At 47.7% G+C, this 20959-nt stretch overlaps 1 protein-coding gene across 1 annotated transcript; it reads left to right on the top strand.

Moving 5' to 3' along the window:
- The first annotated feature begins 60 nt into the window (after window positions 1-60).
- LOC112207763 (nuclear pore complex-interacting protein family member A9-like) lies at window positions 61-16780 on the top strand. Its single transcript, XM_063797682.1, has 10 exons — window positions 61-177; window positions 266-315; window positions 2485-2570; window positions 6732-6860; window positions 10448-10547; window positions 10711-10855; window positions 13795-13902; window positions 14916-14976; window positions 15086-15121; window positions 16481-16780. Exons 2-10 carry the CDS (start codon window positions 303-305, stop codon window positions 16724-16726), a joined length of 924 nt encoding a protein of 307 aa, XP_063653752.1. The 5' UTR covers window positions 61-177; window positions 266-302; the 3' UTR covers window positions 16727-16780.
- Window positions 16781-20959: the final 4179 nt, after the last annotated feature.

Below are 20959 nucleotides of genomic sequence, written 5' to 3'. Positions count from 1 at the left end.
TCATCCCTGTCCTGAGCAGGTCTGAGCTGCCGCCCACTGACCACTGCCCTCGTCCTGCAGGTGGCTGGGAGCCCGAGCCCCACACCTGCCGGGCAGCAGGTGCTGGACATTGAAAGCTGCCTGGACTCGTCCATGCTGGACAGCTCCTTCCTCACGTTCTAAGGCCTCCACGCTGAGGTGAGGTCTCTACTGGGGGTCCTGGGCTGGGCTGGGAGTCCTGCCGCCTCGGCGCAGCTTGGACTCAAGACACTGCACCTCTTAGCAGGCCTTTGCTGGACAGATGAAGAGTGACTTGTTTCTGGATGATTCTAAGAGGTGGGTTCCCTAGAGAAACCTCGAGCCCTGGTGCAGGTCACTGTGTCTGGGGTGCCGGGGGTGTGAGGGCTGCGTGTCCTTGCTGGGTGTCTGTGGCTTCATGTGGTCACACCACCTGGGAGCAGGTTTGCTCGGAAGCCCAGGGTGTCCGAGCGTGACTGGACGGGGGTGGGGTGTGTGTGTGACACATCCCCTGGTACCTTGCTGACCCGCGCCACCTGCAGTCTGGTGTGCTGGCCCTCCAGCGAGGGAACCCAGTTGGCCGGATCTGCTCAGTGACCCGTCCATTGTGGGTAGCAATCTGCGGCACAACCCCCACTTACTGGGTCTCTCCTTTTACAACCAACACAAGCGAAATCTAGGGCTGCTTTTTTTTTTTTTTTTTTTTTTTGAGACAGAGTCTCATTCCATTCTGTCACCCAGGCTGGAGTGCAATGGTACGATCTCGGCTCACTGCAACCTCCGCCTCCCGGGTTCAAGGGATTGTCCCCCTCAGCCTCCTGAGTAGCTGGGATTACAGGCGTGTGCCACCATGCCTGGCTAATTCTTGTATTTTTAGTAGAGACGGGGTTTCACCATGTTGGTCAGGCTGGTCTCGAACTCCTAACCTCGTGATCCGCCTGCCTCAGCCTCCCAAAGTGCTGGGATTACAGGCGTGAGCCACCATGCCCAGCGAAATCTAGGGCTGGAACATGGCTGCAGCATATAAATAGAATTGAATTCCATTGTTTTGTTAACCCTGTTTTTTGTTTGTTTGTAGTTGTTGCTGTTTTTGAGACAGAGTCTCGCTCTGTCGCCTAGGCTGGAGTGCAGTGGTGCAATCTCGGCTCACGGCAGACTCTGCCTCCCGGGTTCAAACTATTCTCCTGCCTCAGCCTCCCAAGTAGGTGGGACTACAGGCGCCTACCACCACACCCGGCTAATTTTTGTATTTTATTAGAGACAGGGTTTCACCATATTGGCCAGGCTGGTCTGGAACTCCTGACCTTGTGATCCGCCCACCTCGGCCTCCCAAAGTGCTGGGATTACAGGCGTGAGCCACCACACCCAGCCCCTGTTTTGTTTTTGTTTTGCTTGTTTCTTAGGGTTGTTTTTCTATTTATGGTAAAGGCATTGGCTTTCCATTTGTAGCATCAATCGAATATTTCCTGTTAACAATAACCTTATGTCATAGTAAATGGTAAAGGGATTTAAAGCAGTGGTTTTCAGCTGCCAGAGGCCTGAGTGAGTTTGGGCACACTCTGTGTGATCGGGCAGAAGGCCTGTGGGAAGTTTAGCCGAGGACAGGGCCACGAAAGGTGATGGACAGTGGGGGTCTGTCCTGGTCACCAGGCCCCTGGGTCCTGCCCACCTGCTTGGAGCTCCCCACCCATCACACATGATGCTGCCAAGCCCTCTGGGTATTGTGGGCAAATACCTTAGGAGAGAAGCTGATGAACTTTGTTTCTTGAAATGCACAGATTCCTTGGACATCCCTGAGAGATCAATCATGAAAGTCAACTTGGTTTTCTCCCCCTCGTTTGGGTTCAGAATTTAAAGTCCACACACACAGGCAGTAAGATGATATAGATAAGGACATCATCACTGGGTTTCGGATGTTAAAATGTCTAGGTGGGTTAGGGGTGATTTGAGATCACACAACCTTGTGCCACAAAGAGGAATTCCCAGGCCAGAGGGAGACATTTTATTGCCATGTTATGATCTTATCATTGAGTTGAAAGGCAATCTTGTTTCATTTTGGATTCTTTCTTATGTTTATGTCTTATAAGGGCACTTTGAATTTCCAAGCAAAGAATAATTTTGAATTAGCTTTTAATCATTGACTTCTAGCACAGTTATATGATGAGAAACATGCTGTGTGATTGGATTGCTCTCAAACATATTGAGATTTGCTGGAACAAAATAAGTCAGGTTAATTTTTGTAAATGTACCATGCCTGCTTAAAATGAATGTATGTACATTTGTTCCTGAGATACAGGTTGATGGGCGGATGGCTACATGGATGTGATGGAGATGGTTTACTATCGGGACCTTCCGCATCCTGCTGATGTTTTGTTGCTTAAGATATGAATGGCTGAGCGGAGGCTGTAAACCCTGGCACTCTGCTTGGGTATGAGGTTCTTCCTGCCATCCTGCCATCATTTGTTTTTTATGTTTTGTCGCCAAAAGTGACCTTGAGGAACCCTGGGAGCTCAGGAAGGAAGGAGCGCCCAGAAGCAGGGACAGGGAGCTGGTTGGGGAGGACCAGAAATCAGGTTTGTGAAGGTTCCAGAGAGGACCTGGCCTTGGGAGGAGCGTGGGGGACTGAGATGGGGGAGGGGTCATTGGAATGATGCGGGCGCTACTTGGAATGTCCATTGTGAGGCACCACCGGGGTCATCAGGGATTGGTGGAGAGGGAGTATGAAGCCCCAGGGTTGCTAAGGGAGGGCCCAGACCGAAGAAGGTTTGGTGGAAAGCAGAACCTTAGTCTCCCTCTAATTGCTCCTAAGCCTCACGCTCCCTTGCCCCGCGTGTCCTGTTGCTTCCCTGATCTTCTCCGTGACCTGTAGCTAAGCCTTCCACCAGCGCTTGAGTACTTAATTTGAACCGGATCCTTTCCCAGACCCTTTCTTCTTCTCCTCCTCCTCCTCCACCTCCTCCAGGTGCCCAACAGCTCCCTTCTCCTCCTTTCCCTTCCCTTACTTCCCCCCTTCCCCTCCCCTTCCCCTTCCCCTCCCCCTCCCCTCCCCCTCCCCAACTCAGATCCGCCCCCGGTCCCCGTCCCCTTCCCTCCCCCCTGCCCTAAGCCACCTCCACCTCTGTCCTGGCCGCCTCAGGGCGCCTGAAAGGACCAGGACATGCGGGTGCGGTGGCTGCTCTTTTGGCTCCTCTTTTGGCTCCTGCTGGCATTTATCAGCCATCAGTCCACCTGTGTGAGTGGACGGGTGCTGTGGCTGCTCTTTCGGCTCCTCTTTTGGCTCCTGCTGGGATTTATCAGCCATCAGTCCACCTGTGTGAGTAGACGCTGGACCCGCGGGGTTCCTTCCTTTTTACTGGGCTGTGTCACGCGGCATGAAATGACACAGCTCAGGCCTGTAATCCCAGCACTTTAGGGGGCCGAGGTGGGCAGATCACTTGAGTCCAGGAGTTGAAGACTAGCCAGGGCATCATAGCAAAACCCCATCTCTACAAAAAATTCCAAAAAAGATTAGTCGGGCCTGGTGGTGCGTACCTGTTATCCCAGTTACTGGAGAGGCTGAGGTGGGAGGATCGCTTGGGCCCAGGAGCTGGCCGTTGCAGTGAGCCGAGATGGCCCCGCTGCACTCTTGTCTCTAACAAACAAAACGGACCAAAACAAAGTGAATTGTCATTTGATTTGTGTCATCTGGTTTGATGACTTTTTTTTTTTTTTTAGACAGAGCTGGAGTGCAGTGGCAAGATCTCGGCTCACTGCAACCTCCGCTTCCGGGGTTCAAGCAATTGTCCTGCCTCAGCCTCCTGAGTAGCTCTGATTACAACGCCTGGCTAATTTCTGTATTTTTAGTAGAGACGGGGTTTCACCATGTTCGCCAGGATAGTCTCCATCTCTTCACCTCGTGATCCGCCTGCCTCGGCCTCCCAGTGCTGGGATTACAGGCGTGAGCCACCGCGCCTGGCCAAACTATATAACCTTAAGTGTAAGTTTACTAACTTTGGAAAGTACATACAGCAGCATAAACCAACCCCCTTTCAAGATCTACATTATTTTATTTATTTATTTATTTTTTTGAGACAGTTTCTCCCTTGTTGCCGAGGCTGGAGTGCAATGGGGCAGTATCAGCTCACCGCAACCTCTGCTTCCCAGATTCGAGCGATTCTCCTGCCTCAGCCTCCCGAGTGGCTGGGATTACAGACATGTGCCACCACTCCCAGCTAATTTTGTATTTTTAGTAGAGATAGGGTTTCTCCATGTTGGTCAGCCTGGTTTTGAACTCCCGACCTCAGGTGATCCGCCCGCCTCGGCCTCCCAAAGCATTGGGATTACAGGCATGAACCACCGTGCCCAGCCAAGATCTACACTATTATGTCACCCCAGAAAGTGAACTCTCACTCTTCCCAGCCAGTCTCTTTCTTATCCTAGGGTAGCTTGCTTATTCTGGAATTTCGTGTATACAGATGCATGCCATTCCATAGGTACTCTTTTGTGTCTGCTTTATTCTGCTCAACACCATGTTTCTGAAATCATGACCATTGTTGTATGGTTCTCTAACTCCATCATTTCCATTTCAGACTCAGCATATGCTGAGTTCAACCTGTTGAAGGGCTATCTCTGTTTAATTCACCATCTTGAAAGAAACATTTAAAATTGAGATGTTTTCAAGAATATATAGTTAAATCCTGAGGAACCGATGTAGAAATGTTATCGTCTTCACTCACATAAGAGTCTAATGGAATTAATGTCAGCAATCTTAGAGAAATCCCACACTATTCATGCCATTTTCATCATCTCCACCTTGGTAATTTTTTTTTTTTTTTTTGAGACAGAGTCTCGCTCTGTCACCCAGGCTGAAGTGCAGTGGTGCGATCTCGGCTCACTGCAACCTCTGCCTCCCGGGTTCAAGTGATTCTTCTGCCTCAGCCTCCCAAGTAGCTGGAACTATAGGCGGGTGCCACCATGCCCTGCTAATTTTTTGTATTTTTAGTAGAGATTGGTTTCACCGTGTTAGCTAGGATGGTCTCAATCTCCTGATCTCGCGGTCCACCCACCTCGGCTTCCCAAAGTGCTGGGATTGCAGGCGTGAGCCACCACGCCCGGCCCACCTTGTTAATTTTTAAGCACTAAAATTCGATACTTATTTGTGAATGAAGTAATCTCTTCATTGTATTTTTTTTTTTTTTTTTTTTACTTATGCTGAGCTTTAAATGACAAAGATTCATATAATCCAAGAGACAAGTATTATTTAGAGGGATTCTTTTACCATGTGATATATAATAAATGCATCCAATGTTATACATCAATTTAAAAAACAAGTAAATAACTAAAGAAAAGATAACTACTGGCCAGGTGCAGTGGCTCACACTTGTATTCCCAGCACTTTGGGAGGCCGAGGCAGGTGGATCATGAGGTCAGGAGTTGGAGACCAGCCTGGCCAAGATGGTGAAACCCTGTTTCTACTAAAAATACAAAACTTAGCCGAGCGTGGTGGCAGGCGCCTGTAATCCCAGTTACTCAGTAGCTGAGGCAGGAGAATCGCTTGAACCCGGGAGGCGGAGGTTGCAGTGAGCTGAGATCATGCCACTGCAATCTAGCCTGGGTGACAGAGCAAGACTTTGTCTCAAAACAAAAAGAAAAGAAAAGATAAGATAATTACTTTATACTTAGCTTGTCTTAGCCATGAGTGACGGGCTGCATGTGGCCCAGGACAGTTTTGAATGCAGTTCAACACAAATTTGTAAACTTTCTTAAAACATTAGGAGATTTTGGCCAGGTACAGTGGCTCATGCCTGTAATCCCAGCACTTTGGGAGGCTGAGGCGGGCAGATTACCTGAGGTCAGGAGTTCGAGACCACCCTGGCCAACATGGCAAAACCCCATCTCCACAAAAAATAAAAAAATTTGCTGAGTGCACTGTCAGGCACCTGTACTCCCAGCTACTCAGGAGGCTGAGGCAGGAGAATCACTTGAACCTGAGAGGCAGAGGTTGCAGTGAGCCGAGAGCACACCACTGCACTCCAGCCTGGGTGACAGAGTGAGACCCCATCTCAAAAAGAAACAACAAACAAAAACAAAAACAGAAACAATGGCCGGGCACGGTGGCTCACACCTGTAATCCCAGCACTTTGGGAGGCCGAGGCAGGCAGATCGCCTGTTGGGAGTTCAAGGCCAGACTGGCCAACATGGTGAAACCTCATCTCTACTAAAAATACAAAAATTAGTCGGGCGTGGTGGCAGAGACCTGTAATCTCAGCTGCTCGAGAGGCTGAGGGAGGAGAATGGCTTGAGGCCAGGAGCTGGAGGTTGCAGTGAGCTGAGATTGCACCACTGCACTCCAGCCTGGGCGACTGAGTGGAGCGGAACTCTGTCTCAAAAAAAAAAAAAAAGAGGTTTTTTTAAGATCATCAACTGTTGTTAGTGTCAGTGTATGTTATGTGTGGCTCAAGACAACTTTGCTTCTTTTAATATAGGCAGGGAAGTCAAAAGATTGGATATCCCTGCTTTATACCAAGAAAGACAACACCCCACATTTGCAATGCCTAAAAACACTACGAGCCATCTGAAAAACATGAGACTTCTCTAACTTCTGTTCTTTTTTGTAGCAGTGGAATCCCACGGTGATATCTGAGGGATGTGGTTACCTTTTGGAGGAGGTTGACGGTTTCTAAGGATGATTCTTTCTGAGTGAAATATTGTCAGTGTCATTGACCTTTTCATTATTTCAACTATTATTATTCCAGGTTATCAATACTCTGGCTGACCTTCGTCATCGTGGGACTGACTTTGGTGGAAGTCTTTGGTTACTTATCATTACTGTGTTTCTGAGAAGTTATAAATTTGCCATCTCCCTCCGCACAAGTTACCTTTCTGTGAGTATCCTAACTTTCTGTAGAGGTATACTTGTAATCACAAATAAGAATAAGTTATATGAAACAATTCACGTTTCTGGACTTCATTATGAATATGTGGTTTTACCCCAAAAATCAGGGAAATGATTTATTAGCATAAGAAATATGAAAATATCTGCCATTTACATTATGAAAATTAAATAGGTCGGTGTTTAATAGAATGTCAACAGAGCTTTTGGTCAAAAATAAGTTTTTTTAACCTTTGTGCTATTTGTCACAAATGGAGTATGAGGTTTCATCACTTAAATAGGAAAGTCTTTCTAAACTCTTCTGCTTTATAGTTCTATCGTATGGGTGGAAGGAAAGCTTCCAATCTCCTCTCTGAAGATTCACTGCAGAAATGAGCTGACAACAGACAGCTTAACAGGAAAAGAAAATCATAGAACAGGCAAAAACATGGGAACCAGCTGAAAAATGAGACTGCTAGAAGGGCTGGATGGTTGATGCTTAAAGAGCACCCTCTTCTGAGGGGAGAGGGAGATAGATGGAGATGTAGGCCATTTAGAGGGGCAGCAAATGATTTTTAGGGGAAATGAAAGAGCCCAAGGAACAAACAGTTGGCCTGAGGCAAAGTTCCTCTGAGGTCATAGGGACGAGGTGACAAACTGCCGGAAGGTGAAGGGCAGAACTGCACTGCGTCTCATGATGCAGAGAAAGCCCCAGAGAATCTCTTAGAACTGCCCTCCAAGAGAATCAATGAAAAGTGTGTCTGGGCAGGGTAATTTTGAATGACATCATTCAAAGTGCATGTTCCCACTTGCAACTGGAGAGAGATCAGTATGTCAAAAGTCTGTACTTGGTAAGAATTTGGCTGCTAAGTTGTGCCATAATTTGTCTTTTGAGCCTTTTTTCCTTTGGGGAAGTTGAGCTCTACATTTTGTCTTGCCATTCATGACAGTAAAAATGTGGTCGTCTGGGGGCTGAACCTCCTTCTGAACAATGATCCAAGATAAAAGTACTAATACCACAATGCTTTTTTATATTCAAGGGAAGAGGAAGTATGTTTCAGTTTTACCGCCTAGGTAATTACACGTCATTTGGCACTGCCTTTCAAGATATGTAGAAAACAGAAAATATATGAGTTATGAAGATATCTAGGCACATGTAACATTCTCTGTGCCACTTAGTCCTGAACAGAGAATTTTCGGTATAAATTGGAGGAAGCTTTTTTTTTTTTTTTCTCTTTTCTCACTCCCAAGACGTGTCTCCCTCTGTTGCCCAGGCTGGAGTATAATGGTGTGAGCTCGGCTCACTGCAACCTCCACCTCCTGGCTTCAAGTGATTCCCCTGCCTCAGCCTCTCAAGTAGCTGGGATTACAGGTGCCCACCACCATGCCCAGCTAATTTTTGTATTTTTAGTAGAGTCGGGGTTTTACCATGTTGGCCAGGCTAGTCTCAAAACCCGACCTCAAATGATCCACCCGCCTCAGCCTCCCAAAGTGCTGGGATTACAAGCGTGAGCCACCACGTGAGCCAGGGGAAGTTTTTAAATTTACCACTTTTTAACAATTCCATTTAGGAAAGTTCAGTTGAGCTGTTGGACTTGGACAACTTTGCACCTCTCATCTTTGTCCTTGTCATCTAGTCATCTATACCATTACCTCCTAAGCAGGGACATCATGGGTGCCATGAAGCATTCATGCGTGATGGCATTTCTTTGCCTCTCATTTCTTCGTGTGTTTGACATTTCTCCTAGCTCCAAACTGGGCCAGCTACCTTTCCTATGAAATGTAGCAGTAGCTGTGGGATAGACGTGGTTGCTCTTCTCATCTTTTTAGATTACCCATTGCTTCTCTCGAAATCCTAGTACATGATTTATTTTTGATCCTATGTGCAGAAATCAGGAAAAAACAAATTCTACAAAGAATTTGAAAGATATTATTTCAGGCCAGGTGTGGTGGCTCATGCCTGTAATCCCAGCACTTTGGGAGGCTGAGGCAGGTGGATCACTTGAGGTCAGGAGTTCAAGACCAGATGGGCCAACATAGTGAAATCCCACCTCTACTAAAAAGACAAAAATTAGCCAGGCATGGTAGCAGGCACCTGTAATCCCAGCTACTTGGGAGGCCGAGGCACAAGAATCGCTTGAGTCTGGGAGGTGGAGGTTGCCGTGAACCACCGTAGCGCCACTGCACTTCAGCATGGTTGAGTGACACTCCGTCTCAAGAAAAAAGTCATTTCAATGACTACCTCAGGAGATTCATAGGTATCTGACCCACATCTGAGATGGGATTTGCATTGCATTTTAGCTATGATGAGAACAAATATTTAATGTCTTCGAAGATTAAAAGCATACTGTGATAATATGGAAATCTTGGTGGGAATTCAGTCATTAGTGAGAATGTTTTGCGTTAAGTTCAAACCGGCCTCAACGAAGCTGATGTGAGGGAAGGGAAAGTGAACTCTGAGTAGAGCAGGGACAGAAGAAAGATGCTCCAGTGCGGATCAGGAAGGAGCAGGGGGTGAAATGTTACAAATTCTAGAACTCAGAGAGCTGAAGGTAATTACTTCCTTTTCAGGTTGTGAAACATGTTAACCTGTGGTAAAATACTTACAAGATGATAATTTCTATCTAACCGTGTTGAAGTGTGCAGTTCAGTTGTGTGAAGTATATTCATGTCATTTTTTTTCTTTTTTTTTTGAGACGGAGTCTCACTCTGTCACCAGGCTGGAGTGCAGTGGTGGGATCTTGGCTCACTGCAACCTCTGCCTCCTGAGTTCAAGCAGTTCTCTTGCCTCAGGCTCCCGAGTAGCTGGGACTACAGGCGTGCATCGCCATGCTCAGCTAATTTTTGTATTTTTAGTAGAGACAGGGTTTCACCATGTTGCCCAGGATGGTCTCCATCTCTTGACCTTGTTATTCACCCGCCTCGGCCTCCCAAAGTGCTGGGATTACAGGCGTGAGCTATCGCACCTGTCATATATTTTTTTTTTTTTGAGACTGAGTTTGAATTTTGTTATCCAGGTTAGAGTGCAATGGCACAATCTCAGCTCACCACAACCTTTTCCTGCTGGGTTCAAGTGATTCTCCTGCCTCAGCCTCCCGACTAGCTGGGATTACAGGCATGCACCACCATGCCTGGCTAATTTTGTATTTTTAGCTGAGACAGCATTTCTCCATGTTGGTGAGGCTGGTCTCAAACTCCCGACCTCAGGTGATCCGCCTGCCTCGGCCTCCCAAAGTGCTGGGATTACAGGAGTGAGCCCCTGTGCCAGCCTCATGTGATTCTTGTGTGTGTGTGTGTGACAGAGTCTCATTCTGTCGCTCAGGCTGGAGTGCAGTGGTGTGATCTCGGCTCACTGCAACCTCCGCCTCCCAGCTGCAAACGGTTCTCTGCCTCAGCCTCCCGAGTAGCTCGGATTACAGGCGCCCGCTGCCATGCCCGGCTAATTTTTTTATTTTTAGTAGCGACTGGGTTTCACCATCTCGGCCAGGCTGGTCTTGAACTCCTGACCCCGTGATCCACCTGCCTCGGCCTCCCAAAGTACTGGGATTATACGCATGAGCCACCGTGCCCAGCCGTCATTCTTATATTATTATTTCCTAGGTGTCTTTCCTGAAGACTATCTTGCCGTCTCAAAATGGACATGATGGATCTACGGATGTACAGCAGAGAGCCAGGAGGTCCAACCACCGTAGACAGGAAGGTATGGCTCTGTTGGAGTCCCCATAGTGTGGAAATGAGTTTGCCCTGGAAAGGGAAAGAACAGCTTCTTGCCCTCAGGTTTCTCACCTTCTCCTCTCCTCACTCTGACCAAGGGCTGAGGTCCATTTGTATGCACACAAGGAAAAGAGTTTTCTCCTTTCTAGGAATTAAAATTGTCCTGGAAGCCATCTTTACTTTATGGAGACAGGTGAAAACCAAAGTTCAAGCTAAAATCCATAAGACGAAGGTGACAACAAAAGTCAACCGTCATGACAAAATCAATGGAAAGAGGAAGACCGCCAAAGAACAGTAAGATGTGCCTTGACACAAATACTGTTGTATGAACCATGTGCCAATCAAAGTAGACAACTGTAAAGTCCTTGAGAATATTTTCTACAATATTTGTGGCAAATTCAGTGGGTTCAAAATTGAGTTTGTCCTTTCTGCTTCATTAGTTTAAGATATATAATTCCTTTCCCTTCCTACATTCTTGTTTGTAATTTTTTTGGGGGAAGAGGAGTTGCTAGTACTGGCATTGGTTTTCCTTTCTCTGTCTCTCTTTTTTTTTTTTCGTGAGATGGAGCTTTGCTCTTGTTGCCCAGGCTGTAGTGCAATGGCACAATGTCAGCTCACTGCCTTTTGGGTTCAAGCAATTCTCCTGCCTCAGCCTCCCAAGTAGCTGGGATTACAGGTGCCCACCACCACGCCCAGCTAATTTTTGTATTTTTCCTAGAGATGGGGTTTCACCATGTTGTCCAGGCTGGTCTCGAACTTCTGACCTCAGGTAATCCACCCGCCTCAGCCTCCCAAAGTGCTGGCATTAGAGGCGTGAGCCACCACACCCAGCCTTTTTTTTTTTTTTTTTAATTTTGAGATAGAGTCTCGCTGTCCCCCAGGCTGGAGTGCTATGGTGCAATCTTGGCTCACTGCAACCTCTGCCTCCCAGTTTGAAGCAACTCTGCCTCAGCTTCCCGAGTAGCTTGGATTACAGGTGTGTGCCGCCACATTCAACCAATTTTTTTTTTTTTTTTTTTTTTGAGACAGAGTCTCACTCTCTCACCCAGTCTAAAGTGCAGTGGCATGATCTTGGCTCACTGCAACCTCCGCCTCCCAGGTTCAAACGATTCTTATCCCTCAGCCTCTTGAGTAGCTGGGACTACAGGCATATGCCACCATGCCCGGATAATTTTTGTATTTTTAGTAGAGGCGGGGTTTCACCATATTGGCCAAGCTGGTCTAGAACTCCTGACGTCATGATCCGCACACCTCGGCCTCCCAATGTGCTGGGATTACAGGTGTGAGCCACCGTGCCCAGCCCAATTTTTGTATTTTTAGTAGAGACAGGGGTTCACCATGTTGGCCAGGCTAGTCTTGAACTCCTGACCTCAGGTGATCTGCCTACCTCAGCCTCCCAGTGTGAGCCACCGCACCCAGCCTGGATTGTTGAATTCAATGCTTGGGTCACCTCCAGATTCATTTTCACAGTCTTTCATGTTTTGGTCATATTACATTGTATTTTGCTGCCATATGACTGATCTTTTTTTGTTAAATGTGAGATACTTGTTACAAAATATTTAGCAATGAATTGAGGCCTAGTAGCATGTTATCTTGCTGCAGAAGAGATGGGAGTCTACTTCTGGGGGATGGTCAGGGGTCCTCCATACAGGCTGCAATTGAGGTCGTCGGTGCAGGCTCAGTCCCTACAAAGGCCAGGGTATTTCCTGTCCACCTCTATTCTGTTGCATGACCCTTCTGGGTCTCAACCAGAGCCAGTGGACTTCAGTATGGGTCGCTTTCATTGGCAGACCCTCAATCCACTTGTTTTCCATCTAACGCCATGCATGTGTGCAAAAGCTGCTCTGCTTCTTTGCATCTCAGTAGTTCCTTCTGGAATTCAGCAATGAAACTCAGGGAAATGGGTTCCAAATGCGAGGCTGACTTTCGTCCTGGGTTTCCTTCTTCTCCGTCTTCACCTCGTGTCTGTTTACTGCCATGTTAGCAATTTGATGTATTCAATCATGGGTTTTATATTCTGTTTGGTGTCCCCCATTGTTCTCATCGGAGATCAGAAGCTTCAGATGCACTTATGTCAACTCAAGAGTCGAATGCTTCCTTAGCTTCCCTCCAGAGTCAGGTTTTGTGTTTCTAGTTCCCAAGTGCACAGCAGGAGTAGTGATGTCCTCACTGGCTTCTCATTTGCATTAAACTGTGAGCTTCTTTAGCGTGGGGACAGGACCCTGCTCCCATTGCATTCTCAGCACCTCACCACACACTCCTTGTTGGAGGCCACTCCAGACAGCATGTGCTGAAGGATGCCCTGTGGTCAGAAACAAGTTGATTAACTTTCTCTTTGAAGTGTTTTCGTCCCTGTTTCCTAGCGTTCTGGGAATTTTACACATCCTTCCTATAAAACCAAGTATCAGGTGAGATCCTTAGGATCAGGACCATGAATCAAGTGGTGTGAGGGCAACACAGCAAACTTACCCTTTTTAGGCCGTTTCCTTTTTCTGCCCTCAATCTCTGTGAACTGAACCTTGTTAAAGTCAGTCAGCACCAGGGTGGATGGTTTGCAGTTGTCACCTATTTTCAGGACATAACACCCTGACTTAGGAGCCATTCCAATCATTTCTAATTCAATAGATGCGCCCAGCATTCAGATTGCCTTTTCAGGATCTTTAAAGTCGATGACAAGAGTTCCAGTCCTGAATCATGGCAAAGTGCAGTAGTGAACTGCGGGGTTAATGACACCATATTCTGGAAGGATCTCTCTATGGCTGATGGTCTCAGTTCCGGCATCAGCCTCTGGGTCTCACACAGGAGGAGTCAGATGAGGAGCAATCCTCTGCTTCCGATGGAGTTAGTTGTGATGAATTGGTGAGGTCTGGTTTTTCACACTGAACTAAAATGAGCTTTCGCTGTGTCAAGCACAAGACTGACCCCAGAGACACACATAGTGCACCTCATAGAAGCTTTTAATAGTCTTTATATTTACTAAAGAATAGGACTAACTATGGAACTATGAAGATGAGCTGGAAATGACAGGTGACTTGCCAGCAGGCCAGAGTGTGATTTTTTTTTGTCCCTCAATGGGAGGTGTCCATTCTTCCTTCAGTTGTGAGAATCAGTTGGTTCATTTATGGGAAGGTTGCAGGGGGGGATCTTTGAATCACAGCCTTCAGATGCCAGAAGGGCAGAGGGAATCCCACACGGGCTGGTGGATCATGTGTGTGCATTTCTCTCCCTTCTAGTCTGAGGAAACTAAGTATGAAAGGACGTGAGCATGCAGAAAAGGCGAGGCAGCTATCAGAGGCAGAGGAAAATGGGAAATTGGATATGAAAGAAATACAAACCTACAAGTGAGTTCAGAAACTGAACCCCACCCTCTTGGGAAACGCCCATTGGAGTGTTGTTTTTAACCTTTGTACAATGTTTAGACCCAGTAAATGCAGAAATAGAAACAAATGGTCAGAAGACATATCGTGAGAGAGAGAGAGAGAGTTCACAAAACAGAAAACAAAGTACCTTAATATTTACCAGTGACCAAAAGATGTGAAGCAGCAAAACGTCTCCTGACCCCATTGCCAGCTAGACTGTGTGGAAACTCAGTTCATACCAGCCATTCTAGGGGTGGGGTGAGTTGTTGTCATCCTTAGGAAAGTGTGTTGTTGTAGGATCAACCACATCCTTCAAAAGGACTATGCCTGTTTATAAGCCCAGCTGTTTCTGCCCTGTGAAACACGGTAAGGCTATTAATACAAAGAGAATACAGCTTTACGATAAAAGAGGCTCAATGAAGGATGAATTAGGGATCTACTGAGAATGGGGAAGGAAACTATCATCTCAGAAGTCAGCAGGCAGTAAGCAAGAGGAGGAATCAATATAGCAACAGTTTGGATCAGACTGTACAGTTTTTTTGTTTTTGTTTTTGTTTTTCTGAGATGGAGTCTCGCTGTGTCACCCAGGCTGGAGTGCAATGACGTGATCTTGGCTCACTGCAACCTCCGCCTCCCAGGTTCAAGTGATTCCCCTGCCTCAGCCTCCCGAGTAGCTGGGATTACAGGTGCCTGCCACCACGCCCAGCTAATGTTTTGTATTTTTAGTAGAGACGGGGTTTCACCGTATTAGCCAGGATGGTCTCAATCTCCTGACCTCGTGATCCATCCGCCTCGCCCTCCCAGAGTGCTGGGATTACAGGTGTCAGCCACCGTGACCGGCTCAGACTGTACTCTTACAGCTATCTGAAATAAGTTTTCTAGGTAGAGATAGATTGTGTAAGGGTACAGTTGTGAGGATAACAGAAACGTGGCAGATTATTTAAAATCATCCTGAAAGTGGTGCTTTATCTGATGAAAGTGATTGTAATCCATAGGGAACTGTTTGAACGTGCGCAAGCGTTGCGGCGGCGGGCAGAGGACTACTACAAATGCAAAGTAAGGAGCTTCCTCCCCGCAGCTGCAGGATAGTTCAGTGCTGATGCAGATGATGCCACGGCCCTTAGACTCTCTCAACATTCAATTTCTCATGTGTTGGCTTTTTCAGATCCCCCCTTCTGCAAGAAAGCCTCTTTGCAACTGGGTAAGTTTGCTTGTTTTCCTTGCTTTTGGACATAGTCTGCCAGGTCCGGACCTGGATACATTTTTCTCCCTACGGCTCTGTGCTCAAGCCCTGCAGAGGGAGATGGCAGAGAGGAAGGCTGCCTACAAGCATCACAGTCCCATCCCTCTTGGTAACCGTGTTGTGCAAAAACACCTTCATCCCCACCCAGTGGGGCCCCGATCTAATATTCTAAGTGTCAGAAGTTCCGTATTTGTAATAGCAAATGGGCCCTGACTGTAAATTAGTGAAGAGTGAATGCAACTTATTACCCACAGGGACAATTCCAAATGAAGGCCTTAAATGATGCTCAGCTAAGCTGGTTCTTGTGTGGCCTCTGTACCTTCAAAAGCTGCCGAGTCCTATGATTACACGTGATGGGACTTGTACACTTGAAGTGAAACACAGTTTTAAAACTTGCTTTGCTTAGAATTCCCACTTCATTTTTGCATGGACAAAAGTATTCTTTATGTCCTAGTGCACTTACAATTTGGTATTACCTGGGAGTGAAAAGAAATATTACAGCCATGCCTAACTGACTTCTTGAGGTAAGATTGTTCTGTCAGAAAACCCTCTCCCAGTTCCCCTGCAGCTCTTCAGGAATCCACATCTCTCCAGAGCTCTTTGTTCTCATGGGTGGCACCTCCAGAGTGAAGAAGATTCTTTGTCAAGAAGGGAAACAGAGGGGAAATGAGAGGGTCCTGCAGGCAGAGCTGGAATCAACTTCCACTCTGCCTCTTGCAAGCTGTGTGACCCTGGGCACAATTTCTCCTTCCTCTGGAAACCTCTGTTTTCTTGGATTTGGAGCAGGGTGGTCACACTGACCTTGCAGAGTTCTGAGAATCAGAGACAGAACATAAAAGGCCTGGAAAACATTCTCCAAAAAGAAGCTGCAACATGTGTGGACAATGGGCTTTTCATGCCTCTCTTACTGTCTCTTACTGTCTGTTGACCTGGTGCAAGAAACATGCTCTGGTGATGGCTGTGAGGGAGGAATGAGGATAGACATAGACACTCCTGTGTCTCAAACATGCTTCTGTATTACTCCGTTATGACTCTGTCTTCCCTGGGGCAGGACCCCAGCCTGCCTACATTTGCAGACAGACACAGTGGCATGTGGAGACAACAGTGTGTCCCAATGACTTTTCTTTACCCCCCAGCTGTCGGCAGTACTCAGTGGAAGGGTGATATTATGACACTGATACTGCTATTCTGAAACCTGGAGGATGGAAAGGTGCAAAAATCTATCACCAGCAACAGAAGGTGCAGACTGTGTTGGTGGCGGTAATTTTGTCCATCAAATGAATATGTGTGAAAACATTCCCTCCTTTGGCCCTACAGGTCAGAATGGCGGCAGCGGAGTATCGTCATTCTTCAGGATTGCCCTACCGGCCCTACCTCACAGCTGAAACTTTAAAAACCAGGATGGGCCGCCAGCCACCTCCTCCAACTCAACAACGTTCTATAAAGGATAACTCCCTGAGCCTCAAGACACCTCCCGAGTGTCCGCTCCCTCCCCTTCCACCCTCAGCGGATTATAATCTCAAGACACCTCCCGAGTGTCTCATAACTCCGCTTCCACCCTGAGCGGATGATAAGAAACTAACAAAGAATAAATAAATAATATAAAAATAAAATGAATACTGCAGTCCTTATGTTATTGCTTTGTTTCAATATCTGGTATGATTGCCTGAGGGACCTGAGGTTTTTAATCGTAGGGTTTTTTTTAATCTTTAGAAGTGGTTGGTTATGTAAAATATTATTATTTGGTTTTTTTTTTTTTTGAGGCTGGATTTTGCTCTGTCACCCAGGCTGGAGTGCAGTGGCTCGATCACAGCTCACTGCAGCCTCAACCTCCTGGGCTTCAAGCAATCCTCCTGCCCCAGCCTCCCAAGTAGCTGGGATCACAGATGTGTGCCACCACGCCTGGCCAATGTTAAAAAATCCTTTAACTTTTTTGTAGAGATGCACTCCTGGACTCAAGCGATCCTCCTACTTGTCCCGACCACCAGCCTCTTTCTGATAAACATTTACACTGTTTATTATCTGATGCCATTTCTATCTTCTTCCTTGTCGTCCAGACATCAAAGAATTAGGTTTCTTCAGGGTTTTCTTTTTCAAGTGCTCAGTGTTAAAGATCACTCACATTAGGGCCACACACCACGGCTCATGCCTGTAATCCCAGCACTTTGGGAGCCCGAGGCGGGCAGAGCACTTGAGGTGGGGAGTTTGAGACCAGCCCAGCCAACTTGGTGAAACCCCACCTCTACTGAAAAAAATACAAAAATTAGCTGGGCGTGATGGTGCATGCCTGTAGTCCCAGCCACTTGGGAGGCTGAGGCATGAGAATCGCTTGAACCCAGGAGGCAGAGGTTGTAGTGAGCCGAGATCACATCAGCACACTCTAGCCTGGGTGACAGAGTGAGACTGACTCAAAAAATAAATATCACTTACATTAGATATACCCAAGGGGTGGTCTATAGAGAGTTGGAAGCAGTGGTTATTGCAACAGGGGCATGGAAGTCATCTGGCTATGCCAGGATGCCCAGGGGATACTCGGGGTGGGTGGCATGGTGGTGCTGGGACTCACCGCACAGGACGCTCTGATTGACGCACTGCCAGGAGTAGCGCTCTGTCTTGGGGCTGCAGCCGGCCTCCTCAGCTCGAGTGTAACAACAGTCGTGGCCATGGCAGCACCTGCGGATGTCACATGGGCAGGACAGCAGGTGGGTGAAGCTCTCTCCTGGCCCTCCTCTCTTGCCAGGACCATGGGTGACTGAAGACCCCCAGGGAGGCACAGCATCCTCTTATCTATGATTATTTTTTTTTTTTTTAAGAGACAGGGTCTTTCTCTGTCGCCCAGGCTGGACTGCAGAGGCACAATCATAGCTCACGGCAGCCTTGAACTCCTGGGCTCAAGCGATCCTCCCACTTCAGTGTCCCAAGTAGCTGAGACTACAGGCACACGCCAGCATGCCCGGCTGGTTTTTAAATTTGTATTTCCTTTGAGACAGCGTATCTCTCTGTTGCTCAGGCTGGAGTGCAATGGCTCAATCAGCTCACTTTAGCCTTGAACTCCCGGGCTCAAGTGATACTGCCACCTCAACCTCCCAAGTCTGCTACTACAGGAACACAAACTCCTTTTTAAAATTTTTTGTGGATATGGGGTCTCACTATATTGCCTAGGCTGGTCTCGAACTCCCAGGCTCAAGCAGTCCTCCTACCTCAGCCTCCCCAAATGCTGGGATTACAGGTGGGAGCTACTGTACGCCTGGCCTTATCTAAGCTGATTCCCTGAAAATCCCCGTCTTGGGTAATGATTCCATTGGCCCCACCATGCCCTGTCCTGCCTTCCTGGCTGTGCCCAAGCTTGGTCCCTGCCTGCCTGCCTGCCTCCCTCTCTGGGTCTTGAGCTCCTGTGACACATGACTCCTCTCTCTTCCTGGAGTGATCCAAGCCCTGCCACTTCCTGACTTTGCCCACACTGTACCCTCTGCCTGGGGCAACTTCATGTCTGCCCATTGTCCCTTAGGCCTCAGCCCAGGCACAAGCCCCTGCCTCCAGAGGTCATCCAGGCCTCACCAGGCTACACCCGCTCATAAAATTGGATTCCCTCCCTTCAGGGCAGGTTTATAATGAAATCCTCCTCAGAGGCCAGGTGCGGTGACACCCATCTGTAATCCCAGCACTTTGGGAGGCTGAGGTGGGAGGATCACTTGAGGCCAGGGGGTCGAGACCAGCCTGGGCAACATAAGAGAGACTCTTGTCTCTATAACAAATTTAAAAATTAGCTCACCAGGCCAGGCTCAGTGGCTCATGCCTGTAATCCCAACACTTTGAGAGGCCGAGGCAGGTGGATCACGAGGTCAGGAGTTCGAGAGCAGCCTGACCAACATGGCGAAACCCTGTCTCTACTAAAAATACAAGATTAGCCAGGCATGGTGGCACGCACCTGTAATCCCAGCTACTCGGGAGGCTGAAGTAGGAGAATTGCTTGAACCCAGGAGGTGGAGGTTGCGGTGAGCCAAGATCACGCCATTGCAGTCCAGCCTGAGCAACAGAGCAAGACTCTGTCTCGAGACAATAAAAACACACAAAAAAATTAACTCGCCATGATGGCACATGCCTATAGTCCTAGCTACTTGGGAGGCTGAGGTGGGAGGATTCCCTTCAGCCCAGGAGTTTGAGGCTGCAGTGCACCACTATGATTGTGCCACTGCACTCTAACCTGGGCAAAAGCGAGACCGCAGGCTAGAGTGCATGATTTTGGGTCACTGCAACCTCCACCTCCCAGGTTCAAGTGATTCTCCTGCCTCAGCCTCTTGAGTAGCTGGGACTACAGGCATGTGCCACCATGCCTGGGTAATTTTTGTATTTTTAGTAGAGACAGGGTTTAGTAGAGACCATGGTGAAACCCCGTCTCTATTAAACAAATCTCTACTAACCCCATCTCTACAAAAAACAGCTGGGTGTGGTAGTGCACACCTGTAATTCCAGCTACTTGGGAGGCTGAGGCACGAGAATCATTTGCATCTTGGAGGCAGAGTTTGCAGTGAGCTGACATCGCACCACTGCACTCCAGCCGGGATGACAGAGCAAGACCCTGTCTCAAAAAAAAGAAAAAGGAACAAACAACAGCAACGACAACAAAAAAACCTCTGTGTCAATCACAGCCTTCAAGCTAGGGGAGAGGCGGCCGAATTCTGCCCTCTGCTAACTGACTATAGCTTTGTGGAAATGGGTGAGTGGCGTGCCCTTGTGAGCCTCAGGGCCCCATCTGTAAAATGGGCATAACTGTCATGCCCGTCTTTAAGAACAGCCTTGGGGGTAAATGAGTGGAAGTCATGGAAAGATCTCAGCCCACAACCTTCCACAGAACAGACGCTTCTCACACAGTAAGTAGCAGGAGTGCAGAGGCTGCAGGCATGAATCCAGGCAGACTGCCTGGGTTCAAGTCCCAGCTCCCACGTCTTGGTAACTATGTGGCCTCAGACAAGTTACTTAATATTTCTTTTTTTTTTTTTTCAGACGGAGTTTTGCTCTGTCACCCAGGTTGGAGTGCAGTGGTGTGATCTCGGCTCATTGCAACCTCTGCCTCCCGGGTTCAAGCAATTCTCCTGCCTCAGCTTCCTGAGTAGCTGGAATTACAGGCACCTGCCACCACACACAGCTAATTTTTGTATTTTTAGTAGAGACGGGGTTTCACCATGTTGGCCAGGATGGTCTCGAACTCCTGACCTCGTGATCTGCCTGCCTCAGCCTCCCAAAGTACTGGGATTACAGGCGTGAGCCACCGCACCTGGACACGTTACTGAATATTTCTGTGCCTAGGTTTTTCATGTGAAATGGGATTGTTGTGAGAACACAAAGGGATTCCCAGGGCAGTTCCTAGTGCATAGTCTGGCTGCCTTTGTATGTGTGTGTGTGTGTGTGTGTGTGTGTGTGCGCGTGCATGCGTGTGTGTGTTTAATATAGAGACAGGGTCTCACTCTGTTGCCTAGGCTCATTTCAAACTCCTGGGCTCCAGTGATCCTCCTGCCTCGACCCAAAGTGGTGGGATTACAGGCATGAGTCAACACACCTGGTCACTTTATATTATTATTATTATTTTCTTTTGAGACAGGGTTTGGCACTGTTGTCCAGGTTGGAATACAGCGGTGCAATCTCAACTCACTGCAAACTCTGCCTCCCGGGTTCAAGCAATTCTCCTGCCTCAGTCTCCCCAGTAGCTGAGATTACAGACGCCTGCCACCACACACAGCTAATTTTTGCATTTTTAGTAGAGATGGGGTTTCACCATATTGGCCAGGCTGGTCTTGA

Source organism: Pan troglodytes, chromosome 18 (assembly GCF_028858775.2).
Source record: "Pan troglodytes isolate AG18354 chromosome 18, NHGRI_mPanTro3-v2.0_pri, whole genome shotgun sequence".
In the NCBI taxonomy this organism is placed as follows: domain Eukaryota; kingdom Metazoa; phylum Chordata; class Mammalia; order Primates; family Hominidae; genus Pan; species Pan troglodytes.
Note: the sequence above shows the minus strand (reverse complement) of the source record. Positions and strands in the feature narration are given on the sequence as shown.

Excerpts from the sequence above, each read along its gene's own strand:
- LOC112207763 (XM_063797682.1), top strand. Across the intron at positions 2,571-6,731 it reads TGGGGAGGACCAGAAATCAG|GTTATCAATACTCTGGCTGA; the intron begins GTTTGTGAAGGT and ends TTATTATTCCAG. Across the intron at positions 14,977-15,085 it reads AGGACTACTACAAATGCAAA|ATCCCCCCTTCTGCAAGAAA; the intron begins GTAAGGAGCTTC and ends TGGCTTTTTCAG.